General features: G+C 33.1%; 1 protein-coding gene across 2 annotated transcripts in view; it reads right to left on the minus strand.

Moving 5' to 3' along the window:
* Window positions 1-27,154, minus strand: part of CERT1 (ceramide transporter 1) — a 140,148-nt gene that overhangs the window by 90,171 nt on the left and 22,823 nt on the right. For both annotated transcript variants that reach the window (XM_074282297.1, XM_074282296.1), the window contains exon 3: window positions 21,123-21,239. In XM_074282297.1, coding sequence (XP_074138398.1) covers window positions 21,123-21,239 — 117 coding nt within the window. The remainder of the gene's footprint in view (window positions 1-21,122; window positions 21,240-27,154) is intronic.

Raw genomic sequence — 27,154 nt, forward strand, 5'->3', positions numbered from 1 at the left:
AAGAGAAAAGTGGTTTTTCTCAATTTATCTTTATACCTAATCTTAATTATAAACTAGTTCATTCTAATCATTCAAGAGTTAAGTTTTTAGTCATTTGATCCTCTTCCTCATAATCTGGTCACTTATTAGGTTCTGTCATTTTTTATTAGTTGTCTCTCACAAGTTGCCACTTATTTTCAAATTCCACAGCAGTCTCCCTAGTTCAAATCTATATTACCTCATACCTAGACTCCTAGCTGCTCAGATTCAAGTCACCCATGTGGGTTGGTTATTCAAGATTTTCCAAAACATGACAATGATGTTTTACTTCTTTTATTAAACATTTTGCTCCAGCCACGTTTCCCTAGAATATATTTATAACTATTCTTCCCATCAATACTTTTGCTCAAACTGTTCTTCTCATCGAGAAATTTTTACTCATTTTTATATTTTTTAAAAGCCAAAAAGCTCACTTATTCCCAAACTAGATTATAAGCTCTATGAAGGCAGCTGTTTTTCCTTATACCTCCTTACAGTTCCAAAAATTATCTAACATAGCAGTTTGCACAATAATCATTTGATATATATGTTTCTTTTCAAATTCACACCTGCCCTTCTCAATGTTTTCTTCAACAGAAAATATAAATATATCTTATATTTATATGTACATATATATGCAAATAAAAAAATAAAATAAAATAAAATAAATATATATATATGTAAATTTTTTAAAAGAGTGTTGAGCCAATTATAGGAATAAAACATGTAACTAATACTTTTCTCCCCATATACTTCTTCCATTGAAAACTGGTGGTAGATTTGGCCCAAAAGTTAGCAAAAAGAGCCTATGAATTATTCCTAAGGTAAATATTCAATAAGTGAGTTGGAAATGCTTTTATAGGGGGGAAAAAAAGTTTAAAAGGAATCAAAACCACCACAAATCATAACCCCAAAGCCCAACTAACAACAAATTTAATAGAAATAATTGCTATTACTCTTTTCGTTATAGTTTGCCTTAGGTGAGAAAGGAATATTGCTTGGCCAAAAAAAAAAAAAAAAAAAAAAAAATCACTGATGAGGTAACTTTAACTGCAATTTTCAGTATTTTATCATCACTTTATGTGGAAGAGATGACAGTAACAGCATTAGGAACAAGAGTAAGGAGACAATAAATATTACTTTTTAAGAACCTTCCTAATCTTTATGATAGTGAATCAGTAACCTTAGAGATCACATAGTCTGGCCCCTTCATTTACAAATGAGGAAACTAAGGTCTTGGAGAAGTTAAATAATGTGAGAATATGTTTTTGTGCAATCAAAACAATATTTGTAAATTACTCTCAGCAATTGATATGAAAAATCCTGTCTTGGGTCCCCATTTTTCATAACCTTAAATGGTTAAAATTTAAATATTAAAAAAATATTTTAAAAAAGAAAGTAATAAGCCTAAAATAATTTTGTTCTATATTTTGTTCAGTGCTTCTTAGTTTCTTGGAAACCCAACTACCATGAGGACTGATGAAAATAGTTGGGGTAAAACAAATTAATTACTATAAGTACTCTCAGAATTCAGAAAAAAAGGGGGGGGACCATTCCAAAAAAACAGATGTTACTGATGATCAACAGTCTAACATGAGAATAAAAGCAGATGGACATGCTACATGGATACCCATGTACAAAGTTCAATTCTCAGTTTAATGAACACACTACTAGAGAATTTTTTACTCGCATTTGACCTAGACCTGTGATTTCATCTGTGTTTGAAACATCCAGTGTAGAAACATCCTCCAAAGATTTAAAGCAAAAATTCCTATGTAATTCTTAATGGTCAGAAGCTGAGGTACCTAAGAAGTTAAGAGACTTGTATAAAAACACATAGAAAGTAGGTGTCAGAAGTAGAACTTGAACCTAGGCCTTCCTAATTACAAGTCAAGGTCTTTTACTATATCAGTAATTAGATATAAATCATATACTACCGTTTTTAATTTTTATAAAGCCATGGAGACTAAGGGAAAGGATGCTGTTTGTCTATTTTTCATTTATATCTTTTTAGTATATACAGGATATATGCATTGAAAGGATTTAGCTATACAGAAGGATGAAGGAGAAACCAATAATCACTCAATAAATGACATCCTGTCACTCCTCCCTTAATTTATAATCCTTATGTTGAACAAAAAAAATATGATTATAAGAATTAGAAAAAGATGATTAAAAATAGGGAAATTTTCTGCTACTAATTTAACACCTTATTTTTGTTTGTAAAATAAGTGATTTAAATTAGATTTCTAAAGTCCCTTTGAACTTTAAATCACCTATCAGCAATTCTGTATCCTGTCTTGAAACCTGTATCTTGAGAAGACTGTAAGGCAATGGAAACTATGGTCCTAAAAGCTATGAATGGCTCTCCTACAAGTAACAACAAGAGATCCAGGATACAGCAACATAGCACCACAAAGGACAGTGATAATAAGCTCCAAATCCTCAGTACAGGAGAATCATGGGGAAAAGAGGGGAAAAAAAGAGAGAGAACACCAACATAGAGTTGTAAATTCGCCATATATGCTTTTAAAAGTCTTACTATCGTTGCTTTTGCATCCCATCTCCTGACTTTTCTTTTCTTCATTGACATCAGTGGCCAAAACATTAAAGTAAGATAGCACTGCTTCTACTTTAACAATTCAGCAATCAAACTACCTGAACAGGATATGCAATATAATGACAAAGCATTTCTGGCTCTTAAGCTCAATGAGCCAAGCATTAGCAAAGGAGTAGGAGGCTAGGTTTGGTCAAAAATTTTACTGATAATAAAAATGCCACCATTGCTACTTTTACTTCAATAGAAGAGGCCAAATTTCCCTCTTTGAAAGGCCTAGAATATCTTGTACACAGAAGGTTCTCCAAAAAGTTAACAAGCAAGAATAACCATTCCAAATTTTAACTGGCTATTCATAAGGCCATTAGGCTAGAATGCTATTATGCAACAATATAGGAACTCTCAATAGCATTGGATGGTTTTGAAATTTGAAAAGGCACTCTGCTAAATGACACAATAAATGATTGTTTTTATTTGATTGCCAGATAGGATAGCCAGATGGGAGAAGGCAACTAGAAGCTCTGAATGTATAAACAATAAGGATCATGTTTGCCTAGCTAATAATAAACATGCTAATTATTTTGTTCAATTTAGTATTAAAAAGGCAACATTTCCATCTGGAATACATGGTCATACATGAAGTACATGTAAACCAAAGACCATTACATTTCTAAGTGAAAACAACAAAACAAACAAAACAAAATCTTTAGCTGCTAGCCAGAGTATATTGCTTCACCTTTTTTACTGACCTGGGAGCTATGTAACCTTGCCTAAAAAATATAAAGGGGACAGGAACAACCAACAAAATAAACAAATCCCCCAACAACTAAACAAAAAAAGTTGGACATGCTCAATTGTGACCTTGCTGAAAATAATGACGCTACTAATAGTGGTTAAACCAAGCAGAATATCCAAATTATTCCTTCTCCAGTAATATGTGACTACGATAGAAAAACCCAACATTAACAGTTCAGAAAAATGGGGAGGGTGAAGAGGAAGGAATTATCCTTGATAGTACACAAAAAGCATGCTACCCAGAATCTAATTTGTCCTAATGCTTTGTCAAGACACTCATCAAAGAAAATATATTGCAAGTAGCCAGATAGCAGTACAAGTATTAAAGAGTCTTATTCAGGATCACACATTAAAAACTATAAGCTTTACTATAATCAGAACATTTTGGAATATATTACTTCCAAAGATATAAGAGATAGATTTACAGGAACCTTCAACCTTAAAGGTAGAAAAATCAGAGTAGGCTGCATAAATGTGGCATTGGATTGGAGTCTTGAAAAAGAATTTGCAATTAGATTCTAATGAACCTTGAAATTTCATCCAAATTAAGGAATACAAGTCTAAAACTGTAAGAAATGGGAAACCAACAAAAGCTTCTGATTTGTGAAGTCATACAATCACCAGATAAGAGCAGTTGAGATCAGACAGCTAGGTTAGGAAGAATATGGTGATAAGCAATAGGAGAGAGATAAATCAAAATAAAAATGCCCACTTGGTACTTAATTAGTTTCCTCCTAATCTAGCAATCCTGAAATCTTGGCAAAAACAATGATAATATTCCAAAATACATTTGAGTAAAAATTTGGCTGTCTTTAAGGTAAAATATTCTCAAATCAGATTTCACAATGAATTCTTTGGTTCTATATTCTGTGGCTTAAGGATGACAAATATATCATTCCAAGAGCCCTCCCCCAACAGATTAAGTGACTGAAGGACATAGTTTTCAATAGAATTACAAACTTTTGATTCTAAATCATTAGTAAGAGACATGCCAATGAAAATTAAGTCTGAGACTTTGCCTCAGCAAATTAGCAAACATGACAAAAAATAAAAAAAATTTAAAAGTCCATTGGATGATTATGAAAAAACTGGACACTTTTTGAGGTGTCTTTATGAATAATTCCACAATTATTGACTACTTTTTAGTCCCAAGATACCAGTACTATATATATATATATATATATATATATATATATATATATATATATATATATATATATATATATATATATATATATATATATATATATATATATATATATATATATATGTATATGTCAAGGTATATATGCCAAGAAAGGCAAAGACAAAAAGAAAAATCTCATTCATATTAAAACATTTACAGCAGAACTTTTTATAGTACCAAAAAACTAGAAAGAGAAATAGAGTAGGTAGGTGGCCATCAAACAAGGAAGGAAAAAACAACTATGATACATGAATGTAGTAATGCTCTACATTAAAGATGTATTAGATATTACATATGAAGATGCAAAGTGAAGCAGAACCAGAAAATTATTATGTATGATAATTACAATCAACTAAATGCAAGGAATAACAAAACTCATAATAACCAAGTTTTTTTGCATTATTATAATAGTACATATAATAAACATCATGCTACATGTAATAATACAACTATAACAAAGATGACATGAAAAAAATGTGCCTACCCTTTTTTTCTTTCTTCTTCTTCTTTATTTTATTTTTTTTTTTTGGCAAGACAGGTGCTACTCAGATTCAGTTTACATACTGGTTACTTTCTACCTGTCCTCTTTTTTTTATATATACTTTTTTTTTTTCAAAGAATACCTTTTTTGGCAGAGGAGAATGAAAACTATTGTATTAAGAAATAAAAGTGATAAAGAAGTAAAAAATGAATTTAAATTACAAACAAAACTTGTTCTATGTTCCATCCTTTGTTTTGTGTTTATGGAAGACCTTATTACCTCTATGGAGAAGTAGAAATTCTTCAAATTCAGATATTTCCAGGGAGAATATTGTGTAGGGGCAAAATGAGAAACAGAGCTATCACAGAGAAGCCTTCACAACTGAACTTGAAGGGACTGTAGAGAGGACAAATATGTATATGATAGAGCTATTAAGAAAATCAAATAACAGGAATGTTATTTGGTATTATACCCATAAAGACAGCAAACTGAGAATTGTTGACATGGTAGGCGGTGGTTTGGTGGAAAGCTCATTCCACACCCTTCTTTTAAAGGAAGTACAAGGGCAAACATGTCTACATTTTCTTACCAAGCTACATTCCTCTAGACTTCATTATCCTATTCATTGCCCCTCCTCTCTTCTTTTTATATATTATTTTCCCTCTTAAAGACTGTAAGCTCCTTGAGGGTAGGGATTTTTTTCAAAACTCTCCCCCGCTAAGCACAAAGATTGGCACATAGTATGTGAGCCTGGCACATAATAGGTGCTTAATAAATGTTATAGACAGACTGATTTAGAGACAACTAGATAGTATACAGTGTTTAAAATGCTAGATTTGGGGCTACTTACTAGATATAACCCAGGGCAAATCATTTTAAAAATCTCTAAGCTTTGATTTCCTTATCTATGAAATGGGAGGAAATACCTACCAAATGGGTTGTTGCTAGATGAGATATATGAAATGCATTTTAGAAACCTTAAAGGAATATATAAATGATATTTATTATTATTGTGACTATACTTGACAAATACTTCTTAAGTAACAGAGCAAAGAGGGAAATGAATATATGTGAAAATATTCATAATAGCTTTTTCTGTTGAAGTACCCATCCAAAAAAAAAAAAAAAGAGAGAGAAAAAAAAGAAAAGAAAGTGAGTGCCAAATGGGTAATGACTAAACAAATGATATATAAATGTAATACAATTTCAGTGTGCTTTGAAAAATGTCTAAAGGGATAGATTCAGAAAAACCTGGGAAGACTACAATATAAAAGGAAGAAGAAAAGTAATCATTAAAAAAAAACAAAAAACAAAAAAAAACCAGCCCAGTACTAAAAAGCTCATATGGGGACAAGGACAAAGACAGGCAAAGCAGTACTGGAATATGCTGTTAAATTTGAAATAAATTTATGTTTGTGTAGTTAGGCAAATGGGGTTAAGTGACCAGCCCAGGGTCACATAGCTAGTGTTAATTGTCTGAGGCCAATTTTAAACTCAGGCCCTCTTGACTCCAGGGCCAGTACTCTACCCAATGAGTCACCTAGCTGCCCTTGAAATAAATTTTAAAGGAAGCTATATATAGGAAAGATTAACAAGCAGTTTGTGGTTTTTCTCTTTCCATCCTTTTTTGTACAGGAAAATAGTCATTTTTGGTTGGTGTTTGATTTATAATATTAAAAATGGGACAGGGAAATGAATAAAATCAATTTGTATGAGCCCAGAACTTTAATGACAGATCATGTGTTCAAGTTTTTAAAACCTAAAATATATTATAAGATTGTTGGTACTTTGAATGGTACCACACAAAAGTCAAAAGCATGTAGGTGTGGTAATCTATCACAGAGGTAAAAACAAAACAAAACAAAGCACCACACCAATGAGACTACAATTTACACTCGTATAATCCTGCAAGATGTGCAAAATATTTTCCTGACAAGTCTATGATACTTGTTCAAGATTGTAATTCAGGTCTTGAACTATAAATCATTAATATCTATTTCAGAGATCAGAAAACAGGTTCTAAAAGATTAGTTAACAACTTGTCCATTAACACATAAACAGAAACAAATAAATCCAGATATCCTGAGTTATCAGAGTACAATTGACAAAAACAGTCTTGGAATCCAGAAAACCTGGTTTCCAGTCCTGCCTCTGACACATGGTTTTTGTGACGCTGGCCAAGTCATTTAATCTTTTCAATGCCCAATCACCAAGACTGTAATCTACAAATTTTTACAGGAAAAATGCACGTTCTCAATGGGAGTTCTTTATTCTCTATACCAATCAAGTGGTAGGACCCTCTTCTTACAAAGACATTGAAATTCAATAAATGGATAGATGAATGAAAACAAAAATCTCTAATTCACATAGTTTGCTATTTATCCTTTGTTTCCTAATTCCTACTTGTCCGTTTGTCAACTTTTCTATATTTTAAGACCTTTTATCCTATAAGCCAATAAATACATTTTTATTTTTCTAAAAGTGATATTACACTATAATTTCACTTTATTATCTCATTAATGATTGATTTCTGATGGGATTATTAATATTTTTTACCAAACAATCTGCTACCTTAGCATGAATCTATAATAACCTACTAGTTTCTAGATATAAAAGCAAACATCAAGGCCATTTATGGCTCATCACAGAAAGATGTTAAAGAAGTCAGTGAAATAGCGTAATGGATAGGAAGTTGTACCTGGAATCAGGAAGACTTAATTACATTCAAATTCTGCTTTAGACACTTAGTTGTGTGGTCCTGGGCAAGTCAGGTAACTTTTATGTGCTTCTGATTACTGATCCATAAAATTGGATATAGAATCTATCATCAAACTTATTACAAAAGGATCAAATAAGATATTTGTAAAGTTCTTTGCAAACCTTATAGGACTCTTTTAAATGCTACAGTTATTAACAATATTAATAAGGAAGGCAGCTTGTTATAATGGATATGGAACTACAGATCCAGAACTTGAGCATCTTTGTAAAAACACTTTGTAATAGAAAATATATTTCTAAAAATTACTTAGGAAAAGCAGTTGAAAATAATCATTGGTGGTGGGATGTTTACATTTTAAAGCTTTGATTTTTCTTTTAAAAAAAAGAATTCAAAGGGGCAGCTAGATGGTACAGTGGCTTAGGAGATAAGGTGTATTATGTAAAGAAGGGAAAGCCCAGTGTTACTGGACTGTAGGGTAGATGGAAATGAGTTAGGTATAAGGAGATTGGAAAAGTAAGAGAAGTTATGAAGGGCTTTGAACAATAAACAAGATTTTATATTTATCCTGTAACTGACAGGATCATTACTGAAGTTTAATGAATGGCATACTATGTGGGGATTGGAGAGAGGGACATATGATCAGACCCATAGTAAGAGATATCTGATTGCAGGATGGATTTGAATCAGGAGAGACTGGAGGTAAGGAAGATCAACTGGAAGATTATTGTAAAAGTCCAGGCATGCGGTAATGAGGAAGGACTTATATTAGTATGGTGGCACTATCAGAGGAACAGGGTTACTTAAGAAAGATGCTATGGAAATAAAATTAATAGGACTTAGCAACAGATTGGATATGGGAAAAAGGAGAGTGACAAGTCAGGGATGTTATCTAGTTTGGGAGTCGGGGTGTCTAAAGCAAAGATACTGCCATCTTTGGTAACAGAAAAAATAGGAAGACTTAGAAGGGCCTTGGAGGAAAAATTCAGTTTTGGGCATTTTGTATTTAAGATGTCTATCACAGACCCAAATTAAGATATCCAAAAGACAGTAGAAGATCTAAGTCTGAAGATTAAAAAAGAGAGCGATTTAAAAATTTCACCCTCATTCTACACATGGATACCATTTTATAATTACTTAGATGGAAGGATGCCTTGGAGGCAAGAGAAAAAAGTTCTATCAGATTCCTTAGTGATCCTCTGGGTACAATAGCATATCTCTTATCCTCCCTATTGACAATGAACAGTCTGATAGAATACATCTACATTTTTGTCAAGACCCTCCAATGGTTGAGAAATACCAGTATTATTTTCTTAAAATGAAAAATTTACCCTATTAAAGAGTCTAACCATTCACACAAAAAGTTATAACATCTTAACTAATTTAAACTAATATTCATAATACAAAATTAACTTTAAGCAGTTGTTCTATGTAAAGTAGACAGGCACACAAAGAATCTCTGGGTAGCTGTTATGAAATTTGCCAAAACTGTAGGTGATCAAAGCTGGCAAAACAGTCAGTGTGATTTTATATAACTGGCATTAAAAAGCCTGTTAAGGAATAACAGCTAAATTCAGCCACATAACCATTTGGTAATAGTTTTCCTTAGAAATTGGCAAACCTAATGAGCCGAGTCAAATGAAATAATGAAAAGAAATGGAAGCCTTTGGTAGCTACTTCACAATCAAAAGTATCTCCTAAAAAGTGTAACTAACAAAGCTGATTCACCAAGTTCTAAGAAAATTTAAAATCAACAGCAAGCAAACTTTAGGGAAAAAAAAAAAAAAAATCAAAGGTCCTTAGCAATATTTAGATGGTTCAACAAATCAGGTGTTTAATGAGAATTTAATGTACCCCATTTTAAAAATTGATGTTCAGTCATTTCAAACAGAACCTCCATTTTCTTGGCAAAGAAACTGAAGTGCTTTGCTATTTCTTTCTCCAGCTCATTTGACAGATGAGGAAACTGAAGCAAACAAGGTAAAATGATTTGCCCAGTTTCTGAAGTCACATTTGAACTCAGGTATTCCGAACTTCAGATTCAGTACTCTGCCCACTGCATTGCACCATCTAGGTGGCTGCCTCAACGTCTTCCCCAACCCCAACGTCTCCCCCAACCCCACACTATGTTCTGTCTGAGTAGGCTTGTATAAAACTCTTTAATAGGATACATAGAGAAACTGAAAAGATCTTCTGTAACGAGCTGTCGTCTCTAGAAGCTGCCGGATCACTCTCTGGGAAGAGATCTGCTGTGTCTTCTACTCAAATCTCTCTGACAGATTCTTCTTCCTGTAACGAACCGTTGTCTCCAGGCAGTTGCTGTTAACTCTTGTCCAGAGAAGTGACTTCCCTTCCTGCAGAGAGCCCCGTCAAGCCTGATGCAATGCAGAGTCTCTTCTATCTCTGGGAGTCCTCTCTTTTATTCTCCCAGAGAATGGGCGTGGGATAATGCAAGGGCTTCTGGGAAGAACCACCTCAGCCAATGAGCCTGCTCCTTCCATCAAGTCAACCTGAGTTCTCACCTTGTAATTGTCCAACCTGAATTCTCACCTTGTCACTATCCAGACAACCTGAGTTCTCACCTAGTAATCCTAACATCTCCCCCTTTCTTTTGATTTAAAACATAGGACAGTCATGATCTTGAAACATAAATCCATCAATATGGGAAGCATTACACATAATTACATAAATTACATAAGCACATAGTAACATAGTAACATAATACATGCTAGAAGTATATGACAAATAATATAATCAAATAATCATAAATTGAAAATTTATAAATGTCCATAAGTCCATTGTCCATTAGTCTCATCTTGTGTGAGGAAGTCCAATGATTCCTGCTGGTTTTTAAAGTTCTTTAACAGTCTTCTTATTATCCATGCTCTTTCAGTGTCAGATGTTTCTTAGATCTTCTCCTTTATTTTGAGGTCTTTCTCTTTTTCTGTCTCTCTCTGATGGACAAGGCGAATATGACTCGTTGGCACCCATCTGATTCCTTCTCCTGCTGAAGAAATACAAGCAAACCCTCTCCCCCAGGCAGCCAACCTATCTAATTTCCTTCTATTTACCACTTTCTAAATCTCTTCACATCACCTGGCAATTACATTGGAATTGTTTGCACTGGACACAGCCCTGTTGGTTTAAAAGGCCTGTATTCTCCCCAAGTGTAATCCATTTTTGCAATCTGATTGCCTTTTGGCTCACTTATCAGGTAATCCCTTTCTGCCATGTGATTGCTTTTCTGCTGGTTGATCAAATCAGAGTCCTGACCTTCTAAAGGCTCTTTGGGTGTAACATCAGCTGCCATCATGCCCCAAGTCTTTTTTGCCTGGGGCCCTGAACCTGGGCCCCTCATCCCATTTCCCTGAATTATTCTACACTCTGATACCCAATCTTCATAAACTTTTTTCAAAGGTAGTACAAATTTATACAATTTGATGCTTCAAATTAGTAAATAATTACTCCTGGTCCTCATGCAACACTACAGAAGATTGACAGAAACCAATGGGCTATTCTGAGATATACAAGCCAATTACAGTTAATGACTACAGAAACACTTTGATAATAACTATCCCTCTAATTAATCTGAATGTATTGAAATTTATCATTTGCATTTAATAACCAAATATAAGTAAAATGTAAATATCTTATGATCATTAAGATTTTAGAATTTATTTATGGTGATAAATAAAATGTCACTGGAATCCCTTGCTTCCTTCAAGGAAACTAGTTTAAGGGCCATCTCCTTAAGAACACTTTCCTGATTGTCCAAGTTGTTAAGTGTTCCTCTTTTCCCAACGGTTTATTTTGTTTATCTTCTACATTTACTCAACTCATTTGTAAACATGCTTTATTGACCTAGTAAAATGCAAATTCCTTAAAAGTAGAGACCATCATTTTTTATATTTGTGTCTACATCATACCACGCAATACTTGACATATAGTAATAATGCTTAATAAATGCTTGCTGATGCATTTTCATCACAAATGTCTTAAATGCCAAGATACTTAATTTTTTTTCAATAATTTTAAACTACTTGATTCTAACCAACTCTTTGGGCAAGATTTTGTTTATTTTTCTCTTAGCAAAAGCAAACTGTTTAATCTGAATCAATATTAGACTCCTACCTAACCTAACCTCACATGATTATTTTCTCCTCAAAATACTTAAAAATTATTACCCTTCTTAAATTCAAAAATATTCAATGTTATTTCTTAATGCTAATATGGAATTTATAAATTTACTAAAAATTGACAGAATTAAAGAGCTTTAAACAGAAACCACAAAGAAAATATATATTTTCTTCTTTTATCTTCCTTCTGATATTACAAAAATCTAAGAAATCGTATTTATTATTATTTTCACATGAAAACAATCTTATGCATGAGTGAGCAACAGTAATTATATCCTAAGAGAAAAGCTTTTAAACTTAAAAGGTTTTAAATAATCCTAGAATATCAATCTTAGTAAAACCCATTATAACTGAGAAAGTAAATCAATTTACTTTTCAGTTAAAATGTCTATATTAAATTCATAAATAACTAAATAAAGTACTGAATTAAGTGGTTAATATATGCTGAGCTTTGTGTTAAACACTGAGAATACATCTAAGACAAATAAAAATAGTGCTGGCTTGACTCTGTTGACAATAACCTATATCAAAATTCATCCTGATCTTCCCAAATTTCACTAAAACGTTTTATTCATTTCTTGCAGTACAATAGTATTCTATTATATTAATACATTATAAGTCATCCAACCATCCCCAAATTAGTGGACACCTATGTAGTTTTTCATTCTTTGGCATTACTAAAAAAAAAAAAAAAAATTAGTTTTGTACATAATGAACTTTTTATTCTTTCTTTGATCTTTTAGGGATACACATCTACTACAGCTCTCTGGGTCCATCTCCCTAGTATTTCCAAGAGACAATTACTCCAAAGAGTTTACAATTCCCTTCATCTTGGCCAGGATGTCATCTATGAAACCACAACACTTGCTCAGAAAAAGTGTTCTCTCAATGTATCAATTCCTCCTATATCCCCTTTCCCCCAACTTCGTTAGGATGCACTCCTACTATCTTGGATTAGGACTATTTCATATCCCCAGTTTCAAATCCTTCCTTTCTGCTATATCACCCATTCTTTTTTTGCTGAAACTATATAGCTGTCAGAGTTGAACTCTTTTACTCTTTAGAATATAATATACCCATTCTATTCTACATTAGCTATTTGAATTTCCTTTCCTTTTTATTTGAAAATTTCTTTCCTTGCTACAAAGTCTGCTATTAATGGGAACTTTTAGATTATGTGTTATTTTCCTTTTTTTTTTTTTTTTTTTTTTTTGTGCTTCATGTATCAGACTCTTCTCTACTTCACTATTTTTTGTGTTCCAAATCTGAAAGCTTTTTTTTTTTTTTTTTTTAAATTATACCTTTATTTACAAGATATATGCTTAGGTAATTTTTCAGTATTGACAGTTGCAAAACCTTTTGTTCCAATTTTCCCCCTCCTTCCCCCCACCCCTTCCCCCAGATGACAGGTTGACCAATACATGTTAAATATGTTAAAGTATATGTTAAATACAATATATGTATACATGTCCATATAGTTATTTTGCTGCACAAAAAGAATCTGACTTTGAAATAATGTACAATTACCCTGTGAAGGAAATCCAAAATGTAGGCAGACAAAAATAGAGGGATTGGGAATTCTATGTAGTGGTTCAGTCATCTCCCAGAGTTCATTTGCTGGGTGTAGCTGGTTTAATTCATTACTTCTCTATTGGAGCTGATTTGTTTCATCTCATTGTTGAAGAGGGCCACGTCCATCAGAATTGATCATCATAGAGTATTGTTGAAGTATATGACCTCCTGCCCTGCTCATTTCACTCAGCATCAGTTCATGTAAGATTCTCCAGGCCTTTCTGAAATTATCTTGATCATTTCTTACAGAACAGTAATATTCCATAACATTCACGTACCACAGTTTATTCAGCCATTCTTCAATTGATGGGCATCCACTTAGTTTCTAGTTTCTGGGCACTACAAAGAGGGCTGCCACAAATATTCTTGCACATACAGGTCCCTTTCCCTTCTTTAATATCTCTTTAGGATATAAGCCCAAAAGTAACACTGCTGGATCAAAGGGTATGCACAGTGTGATAACTTTTTGAGCATAGTTCCAAATTGCTCTCCAGAATGCCTGGATGTGTTCACAATTCCACCAACAATGTATCAGTGTCCCAGTTTTCCCACATCTCCTCCAACATTCCACATTATCTTTTCCTCTCGTTTTAGCCAATCTGACATGTGTGTAGTGGTATCTTAGAGTTGTCTTAATTTGCATTTCTCTGATTAATAATGACTTGGAGCATCTTTTCATATGACTAGAAATAGTTTCAATTTCTTTGTCTAGAATTGTCTGTTCATATCCTTTGACCATTTATCAATTGGAGAATGGCTTGATTTCTTATAAATTAACAGAGTCAACTCTCTATATATTTTGGAAATGAGGCTGAAGGTTTTTTTCTTCTGTATCCCCAAAAAACTTTCATACCAGAAATATTTTTCCTCATAATCTGCTAATTCATTTTAAAACTTCCAAAGCTAAAAATTCTGATGAGTTCCACTGAAACTCAAGAGTATGATTCTCACTATTATTTTATGGATTTCATTTGTCTTTTGAACCAGTCTGGCATTTCTTATTCTTTGTGCTTTGCTTTATTGGGATTCCACAGGGCTTTGTGTTTAATGAAGCACTTATTGAGAGCTATGTATTCTTTTTTAAGGTTTAATAGTAATCTTTTCTTCTAGTTTAAGGATTTTCTGTTGATTTGCCTGCTTGTGTTCTGGGTTTTAACTGAGTTTTCTTCCTTTTAAAATCTTTAGGATTTCAATGTTTTGTTTTTTGCTTAATGTTCTACTGCTTTTTCACTTATTGATTCCTTTCCCTTTGACAATGGGTACAACTCTGGGGATGGACTACAGAGCTTAGCACTCTCCCACGACAGGGTTTTATGGTTCCCTGACCTGGGTTGATGCTTTAACTAGTTTCTGAGGCAACAGAAAGAACTGGCTCTAGATGGATTCCAGTCCCCTTTTCCTTAAACCACACATATTGGCCCTCTGCCCCTAATTCTTTCTTTCTCTGGCCTGGCTCAGTTACTTTTCATCAGGTTGGGGGAAGGGCAGGGAAGGTATTGCAAATACACTCACTGTTGCACAGAGGGTCCTTAGCCTTGAGGATGCCTTCAGCAAAAAAGCACCATGCTCCCCACACCCCAGAAGGCTAGCAGAACTAATGACTGCTGCTTATTACCACTGTGAAGTGGGTAGGAAAGGATGAGGAATGCTACAGCAGGAGGAGATCACAGTGTTAGTCCTAAGCACAAACCCACAGGCTGCTTTGACACCCATTACAAGATAGGAGTTTCAAGATAAACTATGAATTTTCTGCCAGTAAGTCAAAGAGTAGCAACAAAACATATAAGAATAAAGGATTTTGAATGCCAGAGAAAAAACATAATTTCTGAAATGCTATATAACTCAAAAACAAATATAGTATGGATACTACTTAGCATTTTCTTTTCCCTTTTCCTCTCCAAAAGTTGACTGAAATATTGGAACTATACCTTGCTGAGTTCAAGGTATTTTAGGTAGGCATATATTGAAACCTTTAACTCAAGCCCTACCTCATAAAACAAGTCAAATCTGATATTATCAATAAATGCATTTCATGAAAACAAGGTAAAGTTAGGTAAATCAAGGACATTAAAAAAAAAAAAAGCAATAACATTTTTGGCACCCATTTCACTACAAATGTCAGCCAGGAACATTAGTATGCGCCCATCAAATTTTTTTAATTCTGCAGAACTCCTGATACTAGTGTTACCTGTCAATAAGAGCAAAATTCGGGAACATTAGTTTCTCAACATAAGTCTTCATCCAACATCCTCTAAGATGTAACATTCTGATCCTGGCAAGAAGATAAGGACCTTTCACTGCAGCATGTGACAAAGTGTTATTAGAATAGCAATTATAGCACAAAGTACAAAGAATTAAAACCTTTTCTGCTAAATCATTCTCTTTTCTCTTCTTTATGACTCCCCTTTATCTCAGTTATTATAAAATTTTCCTCAGCATTTTACCACACCTCCTTAGAGAAGCTTTACACTGAACTAAAAACCAGTGGAAAGAAAGTTCTTCCTCCAGAAAAATACATTCCAAGCTACATAAGGATATAAAGCAACATGCAAACTATGATAAGGGTAGTGAGGGATTGAAAGCAAGTGGTTAAAAGGAACAATCATAATAGGACAGCTTTTTCTGGAATCAAAATGCAAGTAAATGCATTGAGGAAAGGAGCATGATCAAACAAGGAGGAGCCAATTTGGGGGAAAATCTTTAAGAGTATAGGACAGGGAATATTGAACGCAGACAAGATATAATGAGTAATGAAACCAAGACTGAAGGATGGGGGAGAATGAGATATAACGGGAAAAAAGGTTAAAAATTACTCTCAAGATTCTAGCTTTGGGGTTAACAGAAAATAAATATTCTAATTGAAGATAAAGTTTGAGTAGAGGCTGGTAGATAGGAATCTAGAAGGCAAAAATACCTGTGGATCAAAAGAATAAAGAACCATGGCCAGGGCCCTAGAGAATTCTTAAAGCAAAAAGGAACTGTATTGATGGGAATACAGGAAATCAATATTAGAGGAAGAAATATCAATAATTGCACAATTAAAAATCCCAATGAGAATTTTATGTTTACTTATCCTGGGGAATATAACCTGTAAATCAGTAATATAATCTCCCATTGGTCAGTTTTGTCTGTATTTTCAATATTGAGCACTGAGCTTTATACATGCTGGGCACTCAGTATGGGATAAACTGAATTAACTCCAGATATTTGGGGGAAATGGGCATCATTCCAAAAAATTAATATAAAGTAAAAGAAGTTATAAACTATAAGATGTCTAAATATTATCATGCTATAAGCAGTACTGAATGTAGATAAATTCGGAGCAACATCAATCAACAAACATTTATGAAGCATCTTCTATGTGCCAAGCAATATGATAGGCTGAGAAATAAAACAGCCTCTCCTTTCAAGAAGATTACTTTCTACTAAGGCATGGGAAGAATTAAATAAATTAATGAAAAATAAACAGAACTAAGAAAATAATGCACTTAATTATTATACAACTATAAACCAAAAGAACTAAAAAAGAACCTGAATATTGTCGTGTAATTAAACTAAGAGATGAGAAAATACAGTTTTTTTCTTTTTGTTGAGATAGAAGAATTTGGATGTGGAACATTACAATACTATTAGGTTTGGATGATATAACATTCCTCTTTGTTAAACTTCTTAAAAACAAACAAACAAACAAACTTTGCTTCAAGAGAATGCTAGTTGAATAGGGGATTGGGAGGACAAATTTGAACATCAATGGAACATGAAAACCATGACATCAATAAAACTTGTTTAAAATGCACTTGAATAGGTGAGCTCTAAAGGCAAAAATATGATTAAGATAAATTAGAGGTAGGAAAAAAATTGTCTTCTCTTATACGATGATGCTATTCTAGTTTTACTGAACTTAAAAAGAATTTAAAGAAGTGGTAATATCAAGAATGTTTATTTAAAAAAAATGGTTCTCTAATCTAAAAGCAATGACAAGCACTTTGTTGAGAATATGGAAATAAACCTATTTCGACATAAAAATTAACAAATCTCCAAAAGGGATTTAAACTCTAATATAGGAGAAGTAGAAATAGATAAAATAGGACTTCTGTCTCTTCTTGTATTCTTTTTTTTTTTTTTAATAGCTTTTTATTTACCAGATATATGCATGGGTAATTTTACAGCATTGACAATTTGTTCCAATTTTTCCCCTCCTTCCCCCCACCCCTTCCCCCAGATGACAGGTTGACCAATACATGTTAAATATGTTAAAGTATAAGTTAAATACAATATATGTATACATGTCCATATAGTTATTTTGCTGTACAAAAAGAATCAGACTTTGAAACAGTGTGCAATTATTAGCCTGTGAAGGAAATCAGAAATGCAGGCAGACAAAAATAGAGGGATTGGGAATTCTATGTAGTGGTTCAGTCATCTCCCAGAGTTCTTTCGCTGGGTGTAGCTGGTTCAATTCATTACTGCTCTATTGGAACTGATTTGGTTCATCTCATTATTGAAGAGGGCCAATTAGAACTGATCATCATATAGTATTGTTGTTGAAGTATATAATGATCTTCTGGTCCTGCTCATTTCACTCAGCATCAGTTCATGTAAGTCTCTCTAGGCCTTTCTGAAATCATCCTGCTGGTCATTTCTTACAGAACAAAAATATTCCATAATATTCATATACCACAATTTATTCAGCCATTCTCCAATTGATGGGCATCCATTCAGTTTCCAGTTTCTGGCCACTACAAAGAGGGCTGCTATAAACATTCTTGCACATACCTCTTTTTGTATTCTTATATCCTTTTCTGGCTTCACAGGGTTTTTGTAGATTATTTTTAAGACCTTAGTCATCTTGTATTGCTATCTCCATGCACGTATGCATGTGAAGTTCTGAAGTTTTTCAGTTCCAGATTTTATTGTTGTATCTTCATCCAATACTTCCTTCCATGACTATCATCTCAGATTCCTATTTCTATTCTTTTTAAGAACTACTCACAAAGTGGGCCCATCAAAATCTCATCAAAACCAAGCCTATTGCTTCTAGTTAGATGAATGAAAAGTAAAACAGGAGGTCATTACACCTTTTCTTTTTTCATGGTTATTAGTACAGTTTAAAAACTCAGGGGCTTGTTCTGTCAAACTTTGGACCTCTTAAGCCAAGACTCTACTTATTGGAAAAAATGTTCAACAAGATTACTGCATGTAAATTTATCATATGGCACTAAAAGTTAATAATAACAGGTGCACTGGCAAGAATATAATCCTAGGGGGAGCTAGGTGGCACAGTAGATAAAGCACCAACCCTGAAGTCAAGAGGACCCAAGTTCAAATCTAGTCTCAGATACTTAACACTTCCTAGATGTGTGACCCTGGGCAAGTCACTTAACCCCAAATGCCTCAGCAAAATAAATAAATATAGTTTCTGATTTTCCCTTGGCAGATAGATTCCTAAATATTTTATACTATCAGTAGTTACTTTAAATGGAATTTCTCTCTGAAACTCTGTTGGACTTTGTTAGTGATATATAAGAATGCTGATGATTTATGTGGATTTATTTTGTATCCTGCAACTTTGCTAATGGTGTGGATTATTTCTAATAGCTTTTTAGTTGAATCTTTGGAGTTCTCTATGTATACCATCATATCATCCGCAAAGAGTGAACTAATCTTTAATTAAAGAAAAAGTGTCTGTTTCTTTTGTTTGATAATTTTCTAGACACATAACAAAATGTTAAAAAAAAAAAAAGTCTACTATCTGACAAATACTTTTGCATAAATACTATAAGAAAGCAGGAGATAAAAGTTATATTTACCTAGTTTTCCACTGGTCTAAGGAAAGTTTTATGATTAACAAAAGGAAAAAGAAACATGATCAATATTACTAAGAAACTACTTATAACAGGCTAGTTTTTCTTTTCTTTTTCTTGGCCAAATAATTAAGCAAGGTACTATCTCTGAACCAACCGAGAGCGACAAGAACAAATAGATGAAAAGATAAAAAATTATTTTAATATAGAGTAACATGAAGTTTAAACTTTCCCCCATTATTCCCTATTCCCATTATCATTCAATGAGCCAGTAAGAGGATCCTCAGATGTAATATTTAAGTTGAATTTCTACTTAATTGGTGAAAGCTGGCCTACAAATTACAAAAGTGGAGGAGTGTTACTAGTTTAATAAGCAAATTATTAGTAAAAGAGATACTGCCAAATATCTGTGGTATTTGCCTGCCTTCAATACACCTTTAGCAATGTATTTTTTTTTTTCATTCACACTTTAATATAGGCTATCATCATCTCTAAACCAGATTATAGCAACTGGTCTCTATAAAACCGATCTCCTAATCTTGACTTCTCATACCAATCTATCTAATATAAATATATACATATGTATATTTATACACTGTTGCCAGTTACTTTCCTCACAAATCAGACTGCATGACTCCTATACTCAAAATCCGGTGGGCTTCCAATTGCTTCGGGTAACAATATAAAGCAGCCTTCTAAAGGGCTTAGCAGTTCTGAGCCCAGAGCTACCAATCTTCCCTGAACATACCCTGCACCTCATAATATAATTTACTTACTCCTCTTTAGCTTTACAACTTTGTCCCAAACTACCATTATTCTCTCCCTTTCCCATACTAAGTTCTACCAAAACCCCACATTCTACTTTTCTTAGGCCCTCCCTAATTCCTTGAATGTACTCCTTTTACCTCTACTTTAAAAAACCTTTCTCTTTAAGATGCAGCTTAAGCACTAACTTTTATATGAACTGTTTCTTCAAATTCTCTCAACTACTATTACTAAGTTTTAAAGCACTATATATGTATATACACATAATATATCTGTGTATTCACTTTATATTTATGCTGAACATATTTTCTTATGTTTTTGTTTTCTACCATTAAGAATGTAAATTCCTTGAAAATAGGTTTTGTTTCATTATTTGTACTTCTATTTTTAATGCCTCCCTTGGCACCTGGCATACAGAAGGAATTTAGTTAGTACTTGAATGATTTGATTTTACCTTTAGATATTAAGTTATTTATGAACTTAACAAAAATTTAATAACTAATCAGACAGGGATGGACTTAAATATATTTCAAGAATTATATTTCAATGTGATTGGTTTCCTTTGTCATTCTATGTATTTTATTTAATGCATTTAAAAACATTATTCTAAGAAGTCCAAAAACTTCAAAAGGCTGCCAATAAAGTCCATAAAATATAAAAAGTTCTAAAACTCCTGGCCTAAGATAGTTACAGAATATATACTCACGTTCTCTGTTCCACTGCAATTTTGAGATAAATTCACTAAAGTATGTATTCTCCCTAAGCATACTCAAAACAGAAAAATCCAAAGAAAGAAATATGAACAATTAGGGAGGCAAAATGTTGCTCTGCTAAACAAATATTAACTTTACCAATTCTTTATCATAGCACTTTCCCTGAATTTTAGAAATTTAAATTAATTTTCCACTGTAAAAATTAAGTTTACACACAAGTTTTTAGGATATATCTATTATATCAAATAAGGTATACCTTTATTTCATTAATTTTCAACCCCCCCAAAAATTCTGTAATTTACTATCTTCTAAAGTTAAGAGGTTTCTTTATCCTTCTCTATTATTAATCTTCCCAATATAAAACAATAAAGACTCATACCTTGTGTTGTTCAATAGCATCTATCCATTGTTGTCTATGATCTGGATCCTGAGCTCTTAGATACCAGACACTATCATTTACACTAATATCAAATCGGCATTCATCAAAATCATGAGGCTGTAGAGGAAAAGGTAGATAGTGAAAATCAAAATTCATTAAGCATTACTATGCTTTATATACAAAATGAGAACATTAATTTGAAAATTTTTTTATACCAACATGAATAACTTATACTAAGTAACTCTTGTTTAAGGCTCTACACAAGGATGAAAAACACAAATACTCAACTCTTAATTTCTTCCAATTAACCCTTCTGCTATCTGCTGACCTCCATTTAGAAAACAGGGTAATAACAACTACCATCAAGTTTAATACTTTGGGATAGTTGTTCTCCTGACTCACTTTCTCCAATAATATCTAATTTCACTTTGCTACTGAAACAATACCAACTTAGTTTTATTTTTTAAGAAATCTGAATTTGCTAAATAAAGTATTTAAGAATAATCACATGATTTTAAAAAATAAATCTTTAATAGAAATAAAAAAGGACTTCCTAACAAGATGACTACTTGAATAAGAGGCAGATTTCCTAGAACTCATAATAACTATTCTAACAAAACACTGAAGTTCCCACTAGGCCAAATAATGAATGAGCAATAAATCAAATGAAAAACTACTGTGACTTCTTCAACCCCAAAATTGCACAATACAAAAATAGAAAATTAGAAGCTCTAGGGCAATATGAAAGCCTCTTCTCTGCCATGCTTGCCCCCACCTAGACTTTACAAGCTGGAGACAGGTAGATGTTTTTATGCTGAAAGAACCTGAGATGCCCAGAGGTAGACAGGAGCAGAAGGTTTCCCAAAAGAATCAGAAAGGTAATCAGAAAGACCCAAGGACACAAAAAGGCTCTTACGACTTTTTTTTTTTTAGAAACATCCCAGAGAGGGCTCTAAATCTCCAAGATTAGGGGATAGTAAGGTAAGGGATAGAACAGATACCCAAGATCTTAGTAAAGACCAAGTACATTTAACCTCCTACTACACCTAAAAGCACAGAAAGGAAAAGAGCCTGCCCTGAACACAAAGATCTAATTTAGGAATTAAATCTATAAAACTAGCATGGGATGAAATAACACAAATGGGTTACAATCTAAACCACTAGAAAACTCACAGACTCAAATTTAAGACGTGATAGGGACCTCAGTGCCATTTAGTCTAACTGCCTCCTTTTACAGAGGGGGAAGTTTAGGCCCAAGCAGATTAAATAATAAGTGTTAAGAGGTAATATTTAGATTCAGTTCCTCCAACTTGAGAGCCAGAACTCAAAAAGATAACATCTTCCAACCAGTGGGACATATATGCCCAAGTGCATGACAGAACTTAAATGTATTCTAAAAAAGTTTATGTTAAGCTTCTTGAACAAAGTTAACACACAAAATTTGGAGAGGGGTGTATATTTGTGTGTATCTGTGGGTTAATTACAAAAATTAATCAAAGGAAAGTGTTTAAAGAATGGATGCTAATAAGAACATTTCCTTGATTATACTGCATTATAGACAGGAGAGTTGTTCTATATATAGTAACCATATTGTCCAGAAACTCCAATCTTTTATATAACATGGATGAATAAATGGGGCCATTAAGATGGAACTTCCAAAAAGGCTATCTGCTTCGTGAAAAAAAATTTCTAGTTGACTTACTTTCTCAAGGAAAACTACATTAGAAAAATTACAAACAATGAAATATCTGCCAAAATGGAAAAAAACTGTTAGTACTCAAAGTACCAATCAAATTTCTTCCCTGAAATCAAAGCAGTGATACTATATTTTCCAAAACAGATCTCAGTTATCACACTAATATGCCTCTACAAATTTAACTTGCATGATCAATCTCTTTGAGCCTCTCAGATTCCTCCCTGGTAAAATTAAAAGTCTGATTAGACCTATAAGATCCCTTCTAGCTCTAAATCTATGAAACACTTAAGTTTTATTTACAGCAAAGTCAAGATTAGTACAATTTAGTTTCTTATGCCCTCATTGGCAATGGATACAGCTTTCACACAATTATAATAGAATTTATATAGCACTTTAGTATTTGCAAAGTCTCACTGGATCTTTATAATGTCACTATAAAGCAGGTGTTCTTATTCCATTTTAAAGATGAAGAAACTGAAGCTGAAAGAGTCAGCCAATAAACATTTATTAAGCACCTACCAGGTAGTATAAGAGTCAAGCAGACTTATCTTATGTGAGTTAAAATCCTGTATCAGACATTTACTAGCTGTATGATTCTGGACAAGTCATTTAACTTAATTTGCCTCAGTTTCCTTATCTGTAAAATGAGATAGAGAAGGAAATGGCAAACCTTTCCACTTGGCAAACTCTATTAAAAAAAAAAACTCAAATGGTGTAAAGAAGAGTCAAATACAACTGAAAGGACTTGAACAACAAAACATAAGAGCTGAGGATATAAAAAGAGGCAAAAAGACAATCCCTGCCCTTAAGGAAGTTCCCAATCTAACAGTGGAAGATTAAAAAGCAAAATAATATGAATAACCTATGTACAGAATAAATAGAAATAATTGAGAGAAGGTACCACAGAATTACGAGGCATTATAAAAGGATTCCAGTAGAAAATGGGATTTTAATTGAAACTTGAAGTCAGAAAGTAAAGATGAGGGGGGGAAATATTCCAGGCATTGGGGATCACTAGAAAAAATGTACAGAGCTGAGAAACTGCATTCCTTTTCATGGAAGACCAAGGAGGCCAGTATCACTAGACTAAAGCAGAGCTTCTAAAATCTTTTCTATTTGTGACCCCTTTCTACCTGATAAATTTTTACACACTCCTGGGTATGTAGGTATGTAAAGTAAGTCTACAAATCAAACATTTAGTGATAATAAATCATAGACATTTATTTTAATCTTGGGTATACATATAATTTTCTGGTATACATATAATACATAACATTTATTAAAAGCAAAAGCAAATGTGCTTAATAATGGGTATAAATGTGCTTATTTATTTTTACATAAAGAATTAAATCTAGGCAGAATATTTTATACTGTAGGACATAGGGCATTTCAGAAACCTTTTACTGCTGCATGAGAGTGCATAAAATAGGATAAGGTATAAGAAGATTGATACAACTGGGGGAGGAGGGAAGAGGGATTAATTATAAAGGGCACTGAATGCCAAGCAGAAGATTTTTTAATTGATGCTGGAGATAAGTGATAAGAAGCCACTGGCATTTGCTAAGTTGAGTTTTGGGGGCTGGGGTGGGGTGGTGGTGGTGGGGGAAAGACACATGTTGGAACTCTCTCTTTAGAAAAATCAAAACTCAAATCCCCTACATTAGTTAGATCAAGTAATTAGGATTTTTGGTCTTGCTTGGTCAGGATCACGTAGCTAATAAGTACTATTTCAAACAGGATTTGAACTGAGGTCTTGATTCAAATCCAAAGTTTTTTTCTCACTATGCCATCTACATTTAGAATATCAACAGTTAATATTTATATAATGTCCAAAAGCTAAGTAATTCTTAACATCTTTTGTCTTTGTTGTCCTTGTTACAACTCTGTCCAAGAGCATAAAAACAGTATGGGCCAGATATATATCTAAATAGGAGGAAGTATTGTTAATTTTCTCTTCCCTTTAATAGAAGAGGAAAAATCATCATTTTGTGGGACATATGATCATGTTGTATTGTAGTTCTCAAAATAATTTTCATAAAAGACCACCAGGAAAATAATTTTAGCTCCAGTTTAGAATATGAAGTAATTTGTACAACCTCTTTCCCTTAATAATAGGATTCAATGGAAATATTTACATAGGGTGTGCTAACATAAGCCACTTACGATATATGAAAGTCTATGAATGCTCTGACACTGCAGGAACCTAAAGTTATATAAAGGAAATATACTATGGTACATTTTCAATTTTTCTTTCTTTCATGAGTTGCCACAGGCAAAGATTTTATCATCAAGTGGCTAGTTTACAGAAGATGGATGAGCTATAGACCTACTTAACTAGGCTGCTGCTCACAAAAAAGACATAGTTAGCTTTTAGGACTTTATTAAAATAGCAACAAGGAAATGAAATGGGAGGGGAGAAAAGGAAGCAAATAATCACAGAAGTTAGAACTTCTATTTGCAGATTATATTTTAAAAAAAACCCAAAGATTCAACAAAAGGTGGGAATGAATTCTGAATTATCCAAAAAGCATAAAATCACCCCAATTTCTATATGCTTATTATTTTACTAGCAAAAGCTGGGAAACTGAGAGAACTACTTCTTATAAAAATAATATATTCAGGCATGCACCTAATAAAGATATTAACAAACATTGGGAAAAAACGCTTAATAAAAACCATTTAATGAAATTAAGAAAAGGATGAAACAATCCAATATAAATTTGATGGTAACATAGGCTCATGGGAGAAAAGGGCAAGGACAGGGTCAATCTTTGGTGCATCCTTGAAGTCATAATTTTCTTAGACCTGCATTTTTGCATAGGTTTTCATTTCAGTAATTCTTTGAAAAATAAGGGAGCTGGATTAAATAGCTTTACATTTCTATGGTCACTGTTAGATGAGGTAAATATGTGGTAAAAATGACAGTACTAGCAAAATAAATTTTTAGACTTTTATGCCATCCCAGTAGAATAACAGCTTAAAAAAAAAAAAGGAGACGGGCCAACATTGCCAAACCTTGAATACCGTCAACTTCTTGAGGGTAGAGACAACATTCTACTTCTTTTTGTGGTTTCAGCATTTAGCACATTGCTTGACACATAGCAGGCTTTTTAAAAGGATTATTGACTGACTGGAGTGTGGTAATGATGGTGATGATAATAATAATAATAATAATAATAAGAGGAAGAAAAGGAGCAGGAAGAGGAAACAAAGAAAAAATGAAAAGCAATTCAATGGAACACACCTAAATCATACAGAATTGGAAATACAAGGCAAAATACATTTGAAAGACTAGTACTTTATATAAACCCAGGCTAATCAAATAATAGTCAATATAATGGACCAATTTTCCTAATACTTTTCACTGAAAGAATGTATGAAACAGTATTTGATTCATATTTCATACTATATATACTATCATTAATTTCAAGCTAAATCAATCATCTATGTATTTTAAAACCACCACAAAAATACAAGAAAATGGAATGATTTTACAATAATTATGAAGAGAAAATGTCTATTCAACTGGAGATTAAAAAAAGAAGGAAAGAAAAAAGTCACAAACTATTCTGTCTGAATCTACTACAAACTTGGGGCAATATATAAAATACAATTTCATATATTTTACTTAATGAAAAATATTGGGAATATTATATAACCTCAATTAGGCACTCAATGTTATTAAAATCATTATTTGCCTTACCAACTTACTATGCTGTTCTCCACGGCAACTTTTCCAAAAGAGCTCTTTTCATCCCTCCTCAACCCTCTCCTGGTTTTCCTTTCCCACATCCTCTCAACTGAGAAAGCTGTTTCATAATTTACAGAAAAATAATTGGGAGCCATTTGCCATGAGCTCTCTCTTCTCCCCTCTTATATCACTCATATGTCATCTGCCACTATCTCCCCCTTTTCACACAAAAAAGTGTTCTGCTCCTTACAGAGGTAAGAAATACTTGCCCATACTTGCCTAAGCCCATTCCACCCAACTCTTCTAACAGCTTGCTGTCTCACAATTTAAATCTCTTCTTGCCCACTTGTTCTGCTCCTACTATCCACAAAATGCCCGAGTCTCTCTCATCCTCAAAAAATTTTCACTTGATCCTTCTACATGGCTATCATCCTTTATCTCTTTTGCCTATTGTGGCTAAATACCTTGACAAGACCTATAACAGGTACCCCTTACAATTTAGTTTCCAATCTAAAAACTCTATACTGAAAATGCGCTCTCCAAAATTAACAATTATCTTTTAGTCAACAAATCCAATGATCTTTTCTCGATTCTCATTCTTTTCAGCCTTTGAAATCATCAGTCCTCTTCTTGACATTCTCCTCT

Source organism: Sminthopsis crassicaudata, chromosome 1, assembly GCF_048593235.1.
Source record: "Sminthopsis crassicaudata isolate SCR6 chromosome 1, ASM4859323v1, whole genome shotgun sequence".
Classification (NCBI taxonomy): domain Eukaryota; kingdom Metazoa; phylum Chordata; class Mammalia; order Dasyuromorphia; family Dasyuridae; genus Sminthopsis; species Sminthopsis crassicaudata.